The sequence below is a fragment of the Micromesistius poutassou genome, assembly GCF_964030765.1.
Source record: "Micromesistius poutassou genome assembly, chromosome: 2".
NCBI classification, from domain to species: Eukaryota; Metazoa; Chordata; class Actinopteri; order Gadiformes; family Gadidae; genus Micromesistius; species Micromesistius poutassou.
Window position 1 is genome coordinate 11,024,834 of NC_140272.1, and position 20,429 is coordinate 11,045,262.

General features: G+C 43.7%; 2 protein-coding genes across 2 annotated transcripts; both read right to left on the reverse strand.

Moving 5' to 3' along the window:
* tomm34 (translocase of outer mitochondrial membrane 34) lies at positions 1-5,788 on the reverse strand. Its single transcript, XM_084463792.1, has 8 exons — positions 5,493-5,788; positions 4,853-4,982; positions 4,539-4,638; positions 3,997-4,149; positions 3,568-3,728; positions 1,904-2,051; positions 1,530-1,656; positions 1-1,367 (listed from the first exon to the last, which is right to left on the reverse strand). The coding sequence occupies exons 2-8, from the start codon at positions 4,971-4,973 to the stop codon at positions 1,266-1,268; spliced, it is 912 nt and encodes a 303-aa protein (XP_084319918.1). The 5' UTR covers positions 4,974-4,982; positions 5,493-5,788; the 3' UTR covers positions 1-1,265.
* A 1,488-nt stretch (positions 5,789-7,276) lies between these two features.
* tgm8 (transglutaminase 8) lies at positions 7,277-18,645 on the reverse strand (the record flags this gene model as incomplete). The annotated part of the gene is made up of 15 exons (XM_084464812.1): positions 7,277-7,427; positions 7,697-7,830; positions 8,822-8,985; positions 9,263-9,437; positions 9,592-9,815; positions 10,040-10,166; positions 10,314-10,429; positions 10,732-10,841; positions 11,301-11,436; positions 12,479-12,656; positions 13,121-13,249; positions 13,353-13,471; positions 13,570-13,827; positions 14,378-14,548; positions 18,636-18,645. The coding sequence occupies 15 exons, from the start codon at positions 18,643-18,645 to the stop codon at positions 7,277-7,279; spliced, it is 2,202 nt and encodes a 733-aa protein (XP_084320938.1).
* Between the last annotated feature and the right edge of the window lie 1,784 nt (positions 18,646-20,429).

The window sequence follows — 20,429 nt, forward strand, 5'->3', positions numbered from 1 at the left end:
TAACCAAGTAAGAACTTTATTGGAAAGGTAAATCAAACAGGTCAACCGTTGTCATTAAATTACATTTGTAGTATTTTGAAGCAGGCAAAACGTACAGTACATCCTCAGTATACATTACATCAAACGTGAAACTGGGGACGGCTGCTATAGATCAGACATGATGAAATCCCCAATGAACAAAGAAGGATAAGTGGTTGAGTTTGCAAGGTGTGTGGTGGATGTCCTCCTCCAAGGCTCACTGAACTTGGAGGACAAAGGAGTTGCAGAACACCCCCCAAATCTTCCCAGAACCATGTGCTGGAGTCATCGGGAGGCATTGAAGTTAACATATAACTAAAAAAACGTCCCGTAGTGGGAGGTCATCTTAATGACTAGAAACCAAGCGGAGTTCTGTTGCTCTTACGTGGAAGCAGAAAGTGAGATGTTATCCTTCACAGTGAAACCAATGCTCTGAATCATGTTCATCTGCTTTGTTAGGTACAGCCTTCAAAAAAGCGGGTCAAACCACACCAGTATCAGCAAGCGAATCTATTTTTTATGCGTTTCTGATCGGCTCACTTAAAGTGCATGTGATGTGACTTAGCATGACATCACATAAAACCAGTCTAAGCCAATCAGAAACTAGCCAGCTAGTCAGGTCTAAATAAACACCCAGGATATACTCGAGGCCATCACACCCGATACAGCCAAGTCAAACCAGGAACAAGAAAACAGGTTTACAGACAATATTAATCCCTGTAACTGTTGTTTACAGCAAAGGCAGGAGGATTTGAATTTAAAGCAGTTGGTTGAAAGTTATTTAAGAACTATTGGTATGTGAGTGTGTGTGTGTGTGTCATTAACATTCATAAATACTAGTAAACAACAAATATCCCAGAAAAACTTAATTTTCAGAAACAGAAACTCGGATATGCTGAAGGCTCGGGTGGCAGAGGGGAGCGAGTTGTTGAGACAGCTGGAAACTCTGCTGTTTATCCTTGGGCCATTGTGAGGACACTGGTCCAAAGATAAACGGACGATTGTCCCGTCTGTATTTAAAACAGAGGCCGGCTGAACTAGCCACGGCTACGCTCGTTTCAACTTAAAACGGACAAACGCTGAAATTCCCAACATGCATTCAAGGGAAGGCGTAACCCTGCTCTGTTCTCCTAAACGGACCAATCATGTCCCTGCCCAGCCGAACGTCCCTCCTCCTCAACCTCCTCCCCCCCTCTGCAGGCAGTCACATGATTGTCACCACTTCCTCCACCCTTCCTGGAGAGCCATCACTTCTTCTTCTGGACTTCTTGCAGCAGTTTCAGTGCGGCTGTGTTCGTTGGCTCCACCCTCAGCAGCCTGTTGAGGTCCTCCATGCATGCTTTGCTGTCCTGAAAGACCATGCAAAACCATTAAAACGTGGTCCTCAAAGCGGAGTGACATCCGGGGTTCCAACTTGTGATGTCACAAAAGGGCTTGAAATCAGTGAGATATCAGGGATTGTTACAAGAAAAAATAATGCCATGCCATTATGATCATGAGGTCCTGGTCACCTTGAGCTCCCTGTGTGCCTGGGCCCTCCTGTAAAGAGCCTTGATGTTGCTGCCGTCCATCACCAGAGCCTCATCACAGTCCCTCACCGCCTCCCTGTACTGCTTCACTGACAGGTAGCACAGAGCCCTACACACACAGAGTGAAGAACAAGGGAAAAAGATACACGGGTGTATAGGGAAGGATGATAGAGGTGTAGAATCAGGATGGTTCTCATTACAGTATGTAGCGGTGGCGCTATGGCACTGCGCTCCTTCTGCAGTTCTACCATGCAGCGTTTCTACAAGGATGGCGCTATTTAGCAGACCTGTTGGTGTAGGAGAGGCCTCAGCGAGCGAGAGTAATGGAGGGAGGAATGGTGGTAGAATGAACAGACCTGTTGGTGAGGGTGGTGATCTCTGTGGGGTTGAGCTTCAGACTCTGGCTGTATTTCTCCACAGCCTTCTGGTACTGTCCCTTCTTCACCAGAGCGTTCCCCTCATCCTTCAGAACCTGGGCCTTGCGCACATCCTGCTGACTAGGAGCTAAGGAAGGGAGAAAGAGAAAGGTGGATCTTGGGAAACAAAACCTTTCTTTGATCAGCTGAACGCAGCATGTCCCTGGTATACTGACTGGTTCCATTGCATTACATTCTGTTCTATACAGAACAATATACATCTAAAATGCATCTAAAATGTTATAGCAAATTCCCATTATTATCTTGGGCATACATTAGCATCATTAACAAGGAAATTATTTAAACAATTTATATTTGAGCGACAGACTTCTATTAAGTCATGAATGCAGTCCTACAATCAGACTGATCAGAGACAGTGGGACAGAGAAAGACTTTGCTTGTAAAAGTTACTGTGTGCATGCATCTGAGGTATAGAAAGAGGGAGGTGGAGAGATAAAGAGGGCAAAGCATGACCGTCTTTGTAGCTTTAGCACTTGACTGATACCTGGTTGAGATAGAGAATTGGAGAAAGATATTTTGCCATACAAGAGCAAACCGTATCTACGACTTTTTGGGGAGGTTGAGTTAAGACTCAGTTATGACTAAGGGGCCAGTTAGTACTTTCAAAACGATTTCATTGTCTGAGACATGGAGTACCCAGGTTTCAAGTGATGAGGTTCCATCACTGTATTTAGCCCATTAGTCTGTAAAAGCATAGGCATTAGCTTACAAGTAAGATAGCGATCCGAAGATAATAAGAAAGTGTCCTCTCTGGGCCCTTCCCTGGACTACTATAGAAACATGGCAGGGCAACATACCATGTACGCAAAGGGTTCTGGCCGGCCGGTATTTTTCATTTGTAGAAAATATTTTATAGGATGTGATTTTACTATTAACATTATTTAAACCACTATCGATCCACATTGACTACAGACCGTGTTCCGTCGACTATGTGGCTTTGCACCCGTGTGCCTTGAAATAGTGTAGCTCGATTGGCCTTGGTGGCAAGAGTGGGAGAGGTTTGGGAGGGTCAAAGGTACGATTCTTAAGAACAAAGAGAGAGGTACTGTGTGGCCAGCATTTTTATTTGTAGAATAAGGAAGTGATTTTATTAATAACATATTTAAACCACCATCGATCAGCATTGACTAATAGTAATTTTAAGCTACGAGCTAGTTGAAATGTTCCGCATGGCTACTTTCATTTAAGTGGCTATTCAAAAACATAGACATCTAAAATAAACAATTAAAAGCAGATGGAATGTAGTAAAAGATGAAAAAATACATAAAAAAAACAAGATATTGGAATTGAAACACTAGTTACTGCACGCTGCTGTTGTACTGCCTACATATAGCAATTCATAGTTATACAAAGGCAGTGCTTAGTATCTGCATTTTTGGGGTAATGTCAAAAACATTGAGGATTTCTTCAGGGCAAAAGTTACTTATCGAGTCATTGTTTATTGATAGTATTCCACGCAACTACTTATAACACAATTGGTTGGGCGGTCAAAAAAAACATGTTTAGTCATTTTGCATTGTGCAGTTTGCCTTGGCAGGGCAGTTAGTAGCGGGACATGGATTAAGTGTGTGTTTACTGCGTACCAGGTACGTCCCTAGCTCCGTTATGCTGCTGTTTGGGGGTGTTGGAGCTCTGTCTAGCCTGCTGGGCCAGCCTCTCTCGGACCTCCATCGGTACCGCCGGGGTCTCTGGCAGCTTCTCCCTCCAGGCCAGCCCGTCCATCTCTGTCAGAACCTTTGTCATCCTGGGACACCAGAGAACAGGTCAACAACACACTTAATACAATATCAGAGTTCATGTGCCAAATGAGACGGTATTTTTATGAAAACATTAATTTTTTAAGTTGTATTATTATATAAATGTTCCTGGGCTCGATTCCCCTTGGCCATACCTGTAGGCATCTTTGAGAAAGACACTGCTTCACTGCTCATTATGATGTCTATCTGAATTCACCTTAAGTCTCTTTGGATGCAATCTGCTATATAGTTGAACTAAATAGTAAATAATCCTACCGGTTGGTTCCGTCGTGTGCGGCGGGGATGTTGCAGTCCACCTGCAGGGCGGTCTTGTAGTCCACGTAGGCCTGCCTGTAGCGCTCCATGGCCTCGTAGGCAGATGCTCGCCTCAGCAGGGACTTCACCCCAAATGGCACCAGATCCAGAGACCTGCATACAGGATGGAACCTAGTCAATATGAGGCCATCAGCTCCAGAAAACTACAACAACCAGGAAGGCTTTTAGGAGCCAATCAGCTCTAGAGACCTGCAACCAAAAATGAACAGTTAGTTGCAGCCAATCCTCTACAAATACCTGCAACCAGGAAGAAACCTAGTCCAGATACAATAACAAATCACAGGTTTTATGAATTCAAAGTATGGATGAATGAATTGGAAATCATCTCACTGGCGTCAGTACCTAACTTAACACAACCAGCAGACTGGTTTAACGCAGATAGTGACAAGTCCAAGAGAAAGAGACAGGAAGACTAGTTCAACATAGAGACAGACAGATGTGAACTAGGAGAGAGAATGGAGAGAAAGCCTGTGAGTACGTACATGTTGCAGTCCTTGACACACTCGCTGCAGTTTCCATCCTTGAGGTAGCTGGCGGCCCGGTTGGAGTAGAGAATGCTCAGGTCCTCTGGGCTCTTCTTGCCTGCACAGGAAGAAAATGTTCACCCAATGACCAAATGCTATCTTTCCATTCACATAAAATGGTGTATGGTGGGAGACAAATGTCAGACAAATAAAGATGACGGTAAACCAAGAATAACAGAGCAATATTCCATAGCTGCTGCTAGACTTGACCAACAACACTAATCTACAGTTCAGAATCACAGATGAAAACATGAAACAAGAAAGAAACCCACCTGACTTCTCGAATTCTTTGATAGCCTGACTGTAACGCTCTGACGCCTCTCCGTACTGTCCTTTCTTGAAGCTCTCATTCCCTGCTTGCTTCAGCTCCAACCACCTACATCTGGGGGGCATCTTCTCAGCCTACCGTCAGAAGTGAATACCAGGGGGGATATTTCAATACCACAAGATCCACATATATTCACATTGAAAGGTTATACCAATCTAGACCGATGGATTCAGCTGAAACATAAGACAGATTTAAATAATTATTCGCCCAATAAAATATCTACTTGACTTAGTAACGAGGATCTTGTACAAGATGTTATAAAATTCAAGCTACTAAAATAGTGATAAAGAGCGTTACTGCGTTGGGTTGAGTAAATATATCCAACCATAGGCTAATTTGAATGAACGTTAAAAGGGTAGTTGGACATAATTCCTGTTGAAAGTATTTCTGTGCAATACCTGCATGTCTATATAATCACGTTATTGTAGGGACATTATAACTCGCAGCAGATGCGACACGACTCATACATGTTAACGGACGGTCTCGTTGTGTTAAGAGCACCGGCGGCTAGCTAGCACATTGTACAGCTAGCTAGCATGCTAACCACTAGCACTAGTCTCTGCTAGTACAATACGGTCACTTACCGGCTGCAGTCTTCCACTGAGTAAGTCAAAACGTGTACAACTCTACCTAGTCTCTACTGATGTCTTTAAATTAAAGCTAATGCTAAGCGTTTCAGTCAGCTCCACAGCGACAGCTTCGACAAATCCGAGGTATTTTATGTTGTCCTGTGCTGTGGTATTCTTTCTCTCCTGTCCCGGCTCATGTCAGACCGACACAAGCTTTCTTCTGGTTTCTTGAATGCGGAAAGGGAAGGGGTGGTCGTCTCTCGTAAGTTCTACAGTCCGCTGGGCGGAAGATCAACTTCAGACCTCGCAGCTTCGCTTTCAATTCATGAGTAACCACGCAGAGGAAAAAGCCGAACAACGCCGTCAAACCCTAAGTATCGCGGGGTTTCAGATAGTCTTATTTTATTTAAATGTTTTAAAATGTTAATATTGTATGCGATACATTTTTATTGCGTGTCAAACGTTTTTTTTTTTAGAAACATTTAAAAAAAAAAACGAAACACATTGTTCCATTAAAATTGATACATGCTGCTTATTTTTCTAGCCACACGATGGGGGTCTAAAGCCAAGTACTAACGGCTGCGGCCTGCGGGAAGGCGGAGTTGGACGTCCAACCACGCCCACATGCGGATTGGAAGGTCCAGCCACGCCCACATCCAATACCTTTATCGTGCTTCATTCAGGACGAAACTTGCAGCATTTACGAGACCTGCGAACTGTAGGATTTCGTTTTCTTTTGGACTGTTTGGACGCCCCCCGTAAATATACGTATCCTTCACATATTCTTTCAGTGAGCGGTGATTATTTGTGAAATTGTGCAAACGACAGCCTTTTCAATGCACTTGAGGAAGGTGGTAGCATGTAGTTAAAGCTCTCAAATTGACGCTCGTCTGAGAAACAGAAAAAAATGTCAGCTTCGGCTTTACCTGCTAAGATAAACAATGACTCAGGAAGCGAGTCCAGTGACGAGTTTCTCAATACCAAGTACGCGGACTACGTTCTCGCGGACTTGGAAGTACGTAGCCTACTTGGCAACTCAGTCACAGTCAAATCCGGGGACAGCCGTAGCCGGGGACAGGTCACTGAAAACGGACTGTCGCCGGAAACCGGGGACGTGTGGTCACCCTAATCTACATAGCTTTCACCTAATGACTATGACTGACTGTGACTGTCTCTTGTTTTAAGTCCAGACTTAAGACTAAACTTTTTTCAAATGCCTTCTGTTAACTCACTATGGTGGACTAATAAATACTGCGAAAAATCGGGCCAACAATCGCGTCATCTATCAATTACGAATGTGCGGCATTTTCCAATAAGAATCGAGGCAGTGTAAAAGACAGATGAATTAAACCCTCAACTTCATAAAGCCAGTGAATACGAGCGTATGCACCGTACTTTCATCAAAATTCCCTATGTATTCAATTATTATGGAGTTTGATTTTGAATCCATGTGTAAAATAGTGTAGCCTTCCCTTGACACGCTAGCCTAGAATACTGTGATGCCTGCAGGTTGAAGTGAACAAAAAATACCTGTAGGTTTGTATGGAATTAAATAATTAAATAAATAAATAAGGCTATGGAATAAATAAACACATCCAATGAATGGATGTGGCATTATGAAATAAATATGGCATTGAATAAATAAACGTGGCATTATCAAATAAAAGTTACCTGAAATAAATAACAGTAGTCCTTTTGAAAACGTATTTATTTCAATATATTGATTGCCAAATTTTCATATTTCATAACCGTCACCACCAAGAATTCATCACCATGGACGGTAAATGGAGTGGTGTGGCCTAATATCTTTGAACGTCGATGGTGACGCTGGCCTTGACATCCCTGAAAGTGGAGCAATTAAAGTCGACCGCCAGGGTCTTCTTTCCCATCCTGTACGGTGTGAAGCAAAGCACTAGCCGAACGCGGCGACTGGGTTTCAGGTCCGGTAGACTGGGAGAGCAGCACACGCATGCAAAAACACATGATTAATAAATAAACTGAAATAAGCCATTCGTATAAAACATCAGAACCACATCAGACGCAATGCTTTTAATAATATGAAAGTAGACCTATTAGAGATATAGGCTACCCAAGGGCCTTAAACTCCCCGCTGAAATGTACTCTAAATAACGTTGGTTATGGAAATCCTACATTAAAGGGACATTCCATATGAACAACAGATGATTGTGTGAATATCTTTCACACACAAACACACACACCTCGCTTCCACAGGGTCGATGAGCAGGCCGCTGCCACTGACATGGAAGGAGCAGTTCTGTAGGGTCTCCTTTATGGGATTGCTGAAGGCCACATCTACCTCCAGCTGGTGGTAAAGCCGAGCTGCACCTTTCACCTGGAACACGAGTAGACACACAGCACTTACTTACTCCATCCTCACAATCAAATGGACAGGCTGCACACAACCAGCCACAGGGCTAATCTCTGTCCCTTACGGAGAACAGGAACCATACCAGTTAACAGTAACAATAAATTCTCAGAATATCTATGGTCACACTCTGACATGGAGCATGACCAATACCTGTTATATCATAGTAATCATTCAGTCCTTTTGCAGGCACTTTCACCCAATTATCTTGATGATTGGGACAGGCAGGTAGACTGAGGACATTGGGGTTCAACCAGAACCTTTTGACTTGGGCTAGAGGAAAACACCCTGACCACTACACTACCCTGCCCCCAGGTCCCTCAACCAGAAGCCTGGCTTGCTTACCAGAGAATGCTGCTTATCATTGCAGCTGAGAGCTCAGAATAACCTTTGTGATGTTAACTTCTGAATGAACTCCTACGGCAGGTATATTGAACTGTGGGTCAGCTTGCTGAGGGCTTGAGGGCTGTAATGTACTGTGGGCTGTTATAATGCTTTAACAGTGCCTATCTCATAATATATCATTCCAGACAAAAGGCAAGCAGTGTTGAATGTGTTTGCCAAACATAACTGCTGAGGTGTGAGTGTGGTGTGAGTGTGTGTTCGACACACAAAACAGCCATCAATCAACCCCACAGGACAGTACCTGAACAGGTTTCCGTTACTATAGAAACAGCACTGCTTGAAACACTGCACTCAATTGAAGTCTAGCTAACACCAGGCTACAAGGTGGCAGACACCACCATAACTTGTACCAACCTGTATCTAGATTGTCTCACATTCCACAGCTACTTTGGTCGACAATTCCTCAGCTTCACTCTGACCAACCATATGTTCCTTTCCGCTCCTGTCTGTTGGTTGCTGTCTTGTTGATTTTAGATTTCACTACAACTGTTTTTTGATGACACTGTATTGTGTTAGCATGGTGTGCGTGTGTGTGTGTGTGTGTGTGTCTCACGGTGATAGAGATGGGAGGATCCTGCAGGACTATGTTGTTCTCGGCCAGGTACACCAGCTCTGGGTGGTTCTGGTCTGTGGCCAACACAGACACGTTCATACTGTCACAGCTAAACAGGTGTTTGCTGTACACCGAGAACGGGATCACCACGGCGACGGACAGAGCTGGGGGAGATAAAGCAAGGAAGCAAGGTAACGTAACAGAAACAAGAGAAACAACATGAAACCGAGATAAGGCAACCGACGCCTGTGTGTGTGTGTGTGTGTGTGTGTGTGTGTGTGTGTGTGTGTGTGTGTGTGTGTGTGTGTGTGTGTGTGTGTGTGTGTGAGTGAGTGAGTGAGTGAGTGAGTGAGTGAGTGAGTGAGTGAGTGAGTGAGTGAGTGAGTGAGTGAGTGAGTGAGTGAGTGAGTGAGTGAGTGAGTGAGTGAGTGAGCGCATTACCTTGTCCAGGCTGCAAGGTGTGCTCTTCAGTCTTTGTGAGGACATTGGCGGCCGGTACGCCGGTGTACAGCATGGTCTGGGCGTTGACCCTCAGAGACAGAGATCTGGGCACCTGGTCATCACTGCTCAGGGTCACCTTCAGATGGATGTCCTGCCAACTGACGGGCGTAGATGCCTGCACATACCCCCCCAGAGACATCAAAAAGATGATCCAGGTGACTGGGGCTCAGTGGAAATCTGCGGGCAGGATAGTCTAGTGGCGAGGGTATTCGACTCTGAAATATTCTCGGTAAAACCTATCATCGACAGGAAGTGATGTCACGGCGTACCTCCTCAATCTGCATCACCACCATCTGGGGGAGAGGTGTAGTCGGGACAACGACGTTCACCTCCCCATTCCCTATGCTGCTTCCTCCCTCAGCCACCTCCTCCTCCTCCTCTGCTTCAATGCTAAGGCCCTCCGGGTTGAAGCTGATCTTGTGCCGGGCATGTCCTTCCAGTGAGTAATCCCTGGTGATGGCATGCTTGAAGATCTTCCTCTCCATTTTACTTCCTGTTTGGAGAACCACACAGGAAGTGACCATAGGTACCATCTTCTCGATTGGATTGGTCATTTTGTGGTTTATTTCGTGTGTGTGTGTGTGTGTGTGTGTGTGTGTGTGTGTGTGTGTGTGTGTGTGTGTGTGTGTGTGTGTGTGTGTGTGTGTGTGTGTGTGTGTGTGTGTGTGTGTGTGTGTGTGTGTGTGTGTGTGTGTGTGTGTGTGCGCGCGTGAGCACCCTCTCTGTGTTTGTACGTGGCTGTTATGTTCTGCCTCTTGTTGGAGCCGATTGACTTGGTGGAGATGTTCTGGCCGACTCGCTCTGTGTCAGAGTACAGCTGCTGCTTTGGGTCGTCGGACATTAGCTACAAAAAATACCCTAACAATTATTGATTGTTATACAAAAACACTTAAATCTCTAGTATAGGTATATATTCACACATAATCTTACTATAACTGAAAAGCTGATCTCTGTTGTTCTGTTATGAAGAAATGTGTCTCAGTGTACTGACCAGCCAGTCGATGACGTCGGCGTTGACCTCAGCGAAGACAAACGGGACGTCATACTTCAGGTGTGTGTGTCCGTTCAGGATGGCCTTAACAGAGGCGGGGCCGCAGCAGAACACACCTGCAGAGATGGATAAGTCAGCTCACATAAATCTGGACATGAACCTCCAGAGACAGCCATGTCAGTTACCCTGAACCTGGAAATGAACGGCCAGAGAAAGCTACGTCAGTAAGCCTGAACCTGTACATGAACCTCCATTTCTTATGTCTTACGTCGTATTCTCAACACACACAAAAAACACTTTTGTATGGCAGTGTCTCTAACTCTCCATCACAGGAGTCCAGTAGAAAATAGTAGCAAATAAAGACAGATTACGAATAAGGGGAAGTGAAGGACTGAGGTGTGCTTCCTGGAGGGTGTACCTTTGCTCCTCTCTTGAGGTGTGGGGTCCAGAACCTGCCATCCGTCGTACTCTCCTCCTCCCTCCAGGTCTGGACGCCTCATCCACGCCTCCACCCACACGTGGAAGTTCCTTTTAAAAGGTCATCCAATGAGTACACAATTCAGTAAAAAAGTAAGGAAATAACTTCTAGGTAAGTAAGTCTGTATCCAAGTAAGTAGGTAAGTGTTTATGGACATGGTGAAAATAAAATTAAAAATAAAATGTATAACTGTTGAAATATACACTGAATTTACCAATATCTGAATGATGAGAACATTAGAAAACACCAACATCCCTTGTCTCCTGCAGTGTAGTGATCAGGGGTGTTTGATCCTCAGCTGAAAAGGGTCTTCAAACCCAAATGATCACAGGCTAGCTGTAGGCGTCCTAGAGCAAGATGTCCTTAACCCTGCCTGCTCAATAATTATCTTTATCTAAAAGTCCCTCTGTATGGAACTCCTGCACCCAGAAGCTTACTATGCAAAACCTTTATTAGTTGTAACGTTGCGGGCTAGGTCCTGCTCTGGATGAATGATGGCTCCTGCTCACCAGATGCTGTCCTTTGACTCCTTGGGTTGCACTCCGTAGTCGCAGTAGTAGACGTCGACGGTGAGGGACTTGTCTGTGTCGTGAGCTGACTGGTAGTTGGTCACCACGCGACACGGGATGCCCAGGCACCGCATCACTGCAGAGGACATTTTGAGTCCTTCTTTACTTTACACTACAGTCATTTTAGAAGAGCACTTTATCTTTATCTTTTGGCGTTTTATTTATTGATACATTTTTTGTTCACACGGAAATGTTCTTGCTTAATGCTCTGACAATGAACCACAGCATAGAAAGAATATCTAACAACAAGAACATCCAACATAGAAGTACATCAGACCCATACATGTACACACAAATGGCCTGTGATCAGGGTCTCTGTGTGAGTGGGTGCTAGCATTGTCCATGTGAGAGTATTACAAAGTTACAAAGTCAGAGGATTATTATTGCAGATTAGGTTCACAGGGTAGATCCAGGACAGTGCATTGTCCATGTGCAACCCCAGGTATTTGAATGATGAGGTTTGTTTCATGGGTTGGTTGTGAATTGTAACAGGAACAATATGGTTTGTATTGATTGGCTCCGGAGGTAATCCCCTCTTTCATGAGGAGATTGAGAAAATGAGAACATTATGTTCTCACCACTGAAGGACTTTGTTGACACTGTCCAGGTAGCGGTCTGGCTCCCTCCCCTCCTTCATCAGGGCTACCAGTGCAGTACCATCAGAGAATGTGAGGATGTAGCGGTGAACAGGTGAATAGCAGTGGGGAGCTAACAAATCCTCGGGGATCACTGCAGTTAGTTGGAACCAGGGGGTGAGCAGATGCTATCGACTCTTACCTGCTGCTGCCTGTTGATGAGGAAGGAACGGTACCAGTGTATAAAAATATGGGTTCATCTCCAACTGATGCATCTTGGAGAGTAGTATATCTGGCTGTGATGTATTGAACGCTATGAACGGCACTCTGGCGTTTGGTTCGATTTTTGGGACATCCAGATGTTTCAAGACAAGGTTTCTTAGGTAGTGGGATAATGTGTGAAATCCTCCATGCTGAGGGGACTGAATTCAGGCTGACTGACAATATATAAGCTACATATATATGCAGGATCTTCGATCACACACACACACACACACATACACACACACACACACACACACACACACACACACACAGGCCTACCTGAGCACATGACCCCTGCGAACACCCAGCACTGGCCATACTTGACTGAGTGACAGCCATTCTTGCGCCATTGCTTCAGGATCTCCACACTGCCGGTCCACATGGACGGCGGCACGCCCCGTTTGTCAGGCTGTCCCCAGCATCCAACCAGGACACCAGCGTCGTCGGACGCATTGATCTAAACTCATGGAGCAAGAAACTAGACTCAATCCAACAATCAGCAAACACATTGATCTAAACTTGAGGGAGCAAGAAACTATATCTTAAGACTATATCCAACGATCAGCATTCAAATTGATTGATTGATTGATTGATAAAGGAGCAATTATCTAGAATAAACGTAACTATCCGATGCAGAAACTAGAATCAACTAAATGAGCTAGACCACGGATGTATGATAACACCACAGTAACTACACTAAGTTAGATGATCAGCATCACAGAAAATAAACTAAGTTAAACCATCTACCAACTACAAACTAGTCTCAATCAAAGGATCCACACACACATTTGTCTAAACACGAAGAAGCGATAAACTAGACTAAATTAAACAATCTACCGGTACTCTGAACGGCAACACAGGGCAGGAAGTGAGACTCTCAGAACAACATGTTCTGATTTTCGGAGGAGGTGTGTCTCCTACCATGGCGCTGACCACGCGGCTGACGTAGATGGGGTTGCAGCGAGCAGAGACGTCGTCGGCTGGGTCTCTCAGGTGTTTGGGGTTGACGTCCAATATCTTCATGCAGATGTCCAATATGTCCTCATCAAACTGTAACGGAGGAGACATCACTTTGTCTCCATGTCTGTCTGTCTTAGGACAGTGTCTGTAGATCTGTCTGCCTGCGACTGTGTGTGTGTGTGTGTGCTTGTACCTGTCCATAGTCCCAGGGCACAGAGTTGATGTACTTGGTTGTTCCTTTGTACATCACTCCTTGTTCATTCAACACATACTCCTGCCTCTCCTCCTCATCCGGGAGATATACCCAGTCCTCTACACACACACACACAGACAATGAAGACAACGTACATTTTTTTCACTTTCTCCCTCGCGCTGTCAGTGTCTCTCTGTATGTGTAAGTGTCTCCCTACCTGGGCACCAGGGGTTAAAGAGCACCACCATACGTCCCAGACTGGCTTCCTTGTCCCCTCTCTCCATGGACAGGAAGTAATTTCCCACAGGGGCGTCGGCCGGCGGGGTCACGGCCAGGGTCACTCTGCCCAGGGCTGGGGAGGAGCTCTCCACAAGCTCTGCCCTCCACTTCACCTTGGCACTCGGGGAGCGGGTCACATGACTCTCGTGGGTTCCAAACGCAGACTGGGTCCCTAGGTCTTCTGATGCCCTGGATCCTGAAGAATATGGAATGGGGTTTCATTCAGTTTACTATTATGGTAAAAGGTCCTCATTTATATAGCGCTTTTATCCAAAGCACTTTACAGTGTTGACTGACAATCACCCATTCATGTACACATTCACACACCGACGGCAGAGTCAACCACGCAGGGTGACAGCCAGCTCGTCAGGAGCAATTAGGGTGAGGCGTCTTGCTCAGGGACACCATGACACTCAGCTAGGAGGAGCCGGGGATCAAACCACCAACCTTGCAGTTACCAGCCAACCCGCTCAACCTCCTGAGCTAATGCCGCCCCTGTACTGTACTATTAACTAGTAACTAGTACCCATTTCTTCATTCATCTATTCAGAAGTCTGTTCATCATCCATCTTCCTATCCCTATGTCCATGCATCCATTCTGTATCTATCCATCCATCTCTATAATCCATCCTTCCATCTATCCATGTATCATCCATTTCTCAATCCTTCTATAATAATATTTTAGCTTGACAAAGTACCAGTAAATGTGAGAATTTTTTTTTTGATACTTTAGTAAAAACCCTCACCAGTTTTTGCTGTGAAGTGGAGCTGGTCGGTGATAGAGTTGAAAGGTCGTGGCAGCTCCAAGGTCAGGAGGAAGGACTGTCCTCGCCTGGTGATCAACTCCTCGGTTGAGATGTCACTTGTGTGGTGGGCGGAGTTATTGGCATGGCAGTGGAGGTCCACTGTGTGATAAACTGGTTGAAGTAAACAAAAAAAAACAATCATTGGAGTTATATCTCTCTATAGCAATATCTCTCTCTTATCTTTCTCGCTATTCTCTGTCATTCCCTGATGCTCTCTCCCACTTTACTTTTAACTGTCACTCTCTTGTCTGTAATAGGGTCTGTCTGTGTGCCTGTATGCCTTTCCCTCTGTCTGTCTGTCGGTCTGTGCGTCTGTCTGTTTGTCTTTGTGAGTCTGTGCGTACGTGCGTGTGTGTGTGTGTTTCTCTCTCTCGGTCAGCTTGTCTTCTTGTCAGCGGGCTTGTATGACTTTCTATCTCTCTCTCTCTGTATATAGCCTAATTATTCTACTTCGTTTAAGAATGCTTGATTCTGATTGGCTGGGAGGAGGGCATTAACCCGGCAGGTCGCCCGCTGACTAAGCACAGCGTCATCAAATAGTAGATCAATACGCCGCTTGTATTTTTTTTCTATCACAGAAATTTAAAACATGAGGTCCATTGTAAAAATAAACCTTGTTTAAAAAAGTTTCTAAAATGTGTCGGAAATCTATCGGAGGGTCAGTCGATACATAGTTTCGCAAGCGAGATACAATGCAACTACGTTATTAAACTAGTGATCAGATGCAGCCTTGTGTGGTTGCTATAGAAACTAATAAGTTACAGCTGAGCTAACGGGGAGCGTACCTATGTTCCCCGGATCCTATGTTCCCCGGTCGGTTTTTTTTCGTAGGCGGAATCCGGGAAAAGTTCCGCCTCAAGCGCTAGGATTGGACAGGCAAACTCACGCTGACTCCTAACCCTAAACCTAACCATAAGCGTAACCATCACCCTAACCATAACCATAACCGTAACCCCAAGGACGGATCATGGCTTGTGCCAAGTGTGCACGTGCACAGGCGCCCTGAGCCAATGGGGGCCCTCGGATTAAAATAATAATAATAATTTAAAAAAATACTATAAATTTATATATAAAGAGTATGTGTAATTTAGAAAATGTAGTGTGTGACTGTTACATTGTTTTAATATTTTAAAAACAAGCATTGCCATGACAACAACTTTGAATGATCATCGCATGGTGCGCGTCATACCTCGATCATTCCTCACGCTGCACGTGACACTGATGTAATTGCCAAAGCAAACATGCTTTATTCTACCTATCCATGTGATTTAAACGCATCAGAATTCGCTGATGAAATGATTCAATTCATATCTTTCATTCGAAATGAAACTCAAGGTCTTGTCATGCCTCCATCAAAACGGCTAAAAACAATAATTAGTTCTGGAGTGCAGTCAACATACCCAAATGTATACATTGCACTGCGACTGTATTTGACGCTTCCTGTCAGCAATTGTGAGGGAGAACGGTCCTTTTCTCAGATGGCGAGAATTAAAAACGATGTAAGTTAACACAGAGGCGCTTAAACAGCCTGTCACTCATGGCAATTGAGTCAGAACTCGTCCGTGAGTTGAAATTTGATGACCTAATCCACGACTTTGCTTCCAAGAAAGTCAGAAGAAAGCTTGTAGGCTAAGGATTTAACTGTTTCGTCCGTTTTATTGTATGCGTCTGCAAGCAGTAGGCTAGTGCACTCTGTCTGCACTCCAGAACTAATTATTGTTTTAGGCTTATGCCTCTCTCTGCCTCCATAGGCTAGTCTGTTCAGACTGTTAAAGCACAGCACTAAGTTAAATGTGTAACTTTTAGTCCATTTTATTGTTTTATCGGTTTGATTGTTTTTATTGTGTGCTTCTGTAACCAGCGCTACAGTGTACTGTCTGCACTTACGCACACCGACCTTAGGCTTAATGCCTCTCCTCCTAGTCTGTAGACTGGGACATTACAGCCTAATAATAAAAACAAATGCTGGAATTCATTTCTGTGTGGGCCTGAGTTATAATATATGACATAATGTAAGCCTACTACATTTTCATTGTGTGAAATTGTGCACCAGCCTGCACAGCGACAGCAAAGAGAGACGCGCTGGCTGTACGTGCACGTCACGTGAACGTCACGTGAACAGGGGCCAATATTTGTTTAATCCGTCCCTGCGTAACCCTAATATTTATGATTCTTCCGGATTCCACCTACGAAAAATTCGCTAACGTTATTCATCGTAGTTCTAAAGGGGACTACTTTTTGAGTGAGATGAACTCAAACAGAGTATACATTTATTAAGCATGCAATACGAATAAGAAAAATCAGAATTATTAAAGTATTTGGGCTCTTATTTTGCAAACCCGCACCCGTCCTTACCCGCAAAACTTAAAACCACATCTGACCCGTGTTCCGACAGTAGCGCAAATTACATTCCGCACCCGACTAGACCCGCTATAAATTGATACCGACGCTCGACCCGCACCCGAAGGAAATTTAGACATAGCCTATAAGATGGAACGCCGGGGAATTAGCCTACACTAGTGGTGTTTGGCGTGGTGCTTTAGATTGCCGTGCAAAAAAGCACATCATCCACTGTTGACGGTTTTAGTTGACTCCTCCGCTCCTGAATATCGCTCGCTTACTGATCCCCACCACGATCACACACCAAAAGAGTCATTTAGGTGTTGTGATCAAGCAGCAGCTTCGTCCCGATGCTGCGCAGCCTCATCACTGGAATCCTCTACGTCCGATAGTCTGTCCGCTGACACTCAAGCTTGCTTCTCGGCCGGGGGCACTGCTCGCGTATTTTGTAGATGTGTCACTAATAATGTATTTTTTTTTTTTTGAAATACATTTAAACATTTTAAGCTTGCAGCTTTGCAGCCACTCATGCAGGGATAGGTCTCATACGTTTTTTTTTTGTTTGTTTTTTAACTTGATACAAGTCATGACCAGGGGAGTTTCTAGGTTTCTGAAACATCCAGGGCTCAGCCCAGAGGGAAAAGGACAAAAAAATGTTGTATGCTCTATTGCGCATGCAAATTTTTGCATGCTTTAGCCTACCTAAATAAACTTATCTTATATAACTTGCTTATCCCCAGACATCTAAAGTTCCACTCAAGTTATTTCAGAGTAAAATGAATACAAGTGAGACCGATTTTACATATAGGTTATATATATATATATATATATATATATATATATATATATATATATAGTATATATGTATATATATAGGCCTATATATGGATCTGACTGGGGATATGATAAGTTAATTTACTTGAGGTGGTAAACAGTATGTTTTTAAACCGTTTATTCTCTTTCTAGAAGGACTAGGCTATTTTATTTTGAGCTGCCCCTGGAATCCCCCTGATTAACTGTTAGTTAATCAGTTGGTTTTTAAAACGTTTACAGACATTTGAATTACTGACATATAATAAAGACAGTGAAATCTAGAGCTTGTGCTCACTACTAACCTGTTGCAAATACTGAGTCCGACTGCTGAAGTGTACTGACTCACCTGTTGCTCTGTTGTCGTGCGGTAAACGAGGGGCGTTCAAGGACCGTCAGAAAGTTGAATTCTTTTTTTTTTTTTTTTTTAACCAAAAAATTATATTCGGGGCTAATTAAATAATATCCGGGGCTTTAGCCCCGAATAAAACAGCCTGACGCCACTGGTCATGACACAGCTGCACTTTTATTTTCTCTATTGTTGAACTTGCTGTTATTTGTTGTTATTGAGTTAGAATTTAGATACAACATGATGTAACTTGATGTTACTTCAATAAATTTGGAAATGTTAAGCTTGGCGTATTTCATTAGCATTGTGTAGTAGGCTACCAGAGAGTGTCTATCTCTAACACCCTCTTTCTGTGTCTTTTCAGCCTCCTTCTACTTGTTATTTCTTGACTTGGAGTAGGCCTACACAAAACGACCAGATGATCATTGTGTAGGCCTATACATGTGTGCATTCATACATAGAAGTACGTGTATGTACCTGAAAGTTTGTACATACAGTAGGCCTATGTAAACATGTATCTAGCCGGACAGAGACAGACCGACCGACCAAAACAAAGACAGACAGAAGGTTAGTAGATAGACAGACACAGAGTGAACGAAAGACCGACAGACGGACAGAAGGGTAGACAGACAGACACTGAGGGATCTAAAAAAGACAGACATCAACAGACAGACAGATATGTAGAGTTGTATTACTTACGGAGATCCATGCTGTGTAATCACAGTGTACCAGACGGAGTCTGTCAGTGTGGGTGAGTGTCCTGCAGAAGTTGTCAGAAAATGACTGCAAACAGGATCGGCCAGTGGTTTCAAGAAGCTGGATTTACAGGTTAACCGTAAGATTAAGAGATAACCAGGGACCGCCAGACTCAGACACTAAGGTCATTCTACTCTCTGTTCAGTCATCATGGGGACTCATCCTGTGAGCTTACCTGGATCAAACCTGGTGCATATCCCAGATAACTCCACCCACTGCTGCAGTGGCGACTTCTTTCTGTTCTTTCATTGGTTTAGATAATGACAACAAACAACTATAACTTTTGCATTGCAAGCATTTTCTTTTTGAAATATCATATTCAAGAATAATCCCATGAAGAAAATAAGAATTTTCATTACCTGAGAATGATGGGGACCAATAATAATAATAATAATAATAATAATAATACATTTTATTTGTAAAGCACTTTTCATAAAATAATCTCAAAGTGCTACAAAAACCGAAAAACAAAATAACAATGAGGGCAATAACACATTAAAATCCAGTGATAAAATACATTTTATAAAAACAGCTAGTCTAAGAGGAGTTGAAGTGCAGATTGAATTATGAAAAATCTAAGGACAACTTAAGAACGCCTGCTGGAACAAAAAAGGCGTGAACGAGTTTCTCTGCGTCAGAGAAAGTGAGGAAGGGGCGGAGTTTAGAAATGTTCTTGATATGGAAAAAGCAGGTTTTGTACAGATGTTTGATACATTCACACCGATAGATTTCCAGCATATAATTGGTGCTCCAATTATGTGTACCCTCTATACTTGACCCTTAATTACATAATCGACATGGGGAACTTCGACTGCTCTGCTTTTAAAGACTCCTACTCCTCATCCATCAACTGTGTCGTTCGGTCTGACTCCATGCGTCTTGACTGAAGGGCTGTTTTATTAGTCATCCAAATCTGAATATCGCCCAAAGCAGTCCTCTGTCCAGTCACTGGAATTCACCCGTATTTTGAACGTTCCCATTGGTAGTACAAGCGCACAAGCACACTGCGTTCTATCTGATTAAGAAGTAATTGTGATGTGTTTCAATAGATTTAACAAACTACTGAAGACTTAATATGAGGAACGATCGATTTGTTGTTTATTCAAGTATGCCTATAAATTCCTGTTTGTGGAGCTGTCTGTCAAATGTTACACAAGAGAATAGTATTTACTCATGAACATGCTGGAACGAGCTAGGCATTCAAGTAAAAACTGTGTCAAAAGATAGTCCGACAGACTTTTGTTTCACAACGTCTTACAATAACATAGGCCTACATACCTAGGCCTACTTGGCATAATTGAAGGCAGTGATGTCAGGATTATAAAATAAACCGATTCATGAACTGAATTAAAATGGAAAAATGTTGTTCCAAATGCTTGTCTGTTTATGTAAAGCACTATGGGTGCCTTCTCGGCTTGAAGGGTGCTCTACAAACGTGCATATTGTTGTTGTTGGTTAAACTAGGCGTAGGGCCTACTTGTTCTAATAATTTGTTGTGTTTGTTCTCAGCCAGTGAGGGATTTACAATATCAACCATACCAAGCCCAGTTTACCAGGGAGGACTCATATTCAAACCTAATAGTCAGGGTTCAAACCTCAGTCAGGGTACTGCAGTGGCGTCACTATGATGTTTTATTCGGGGCTAAAGCCCCGGATCAAATTGAAATAGCCCCGAATCTATTTTTGTTTGAAAAAATAATAATTACAAAAAAAAAAAAAAAGACGACCCCCCCCCCC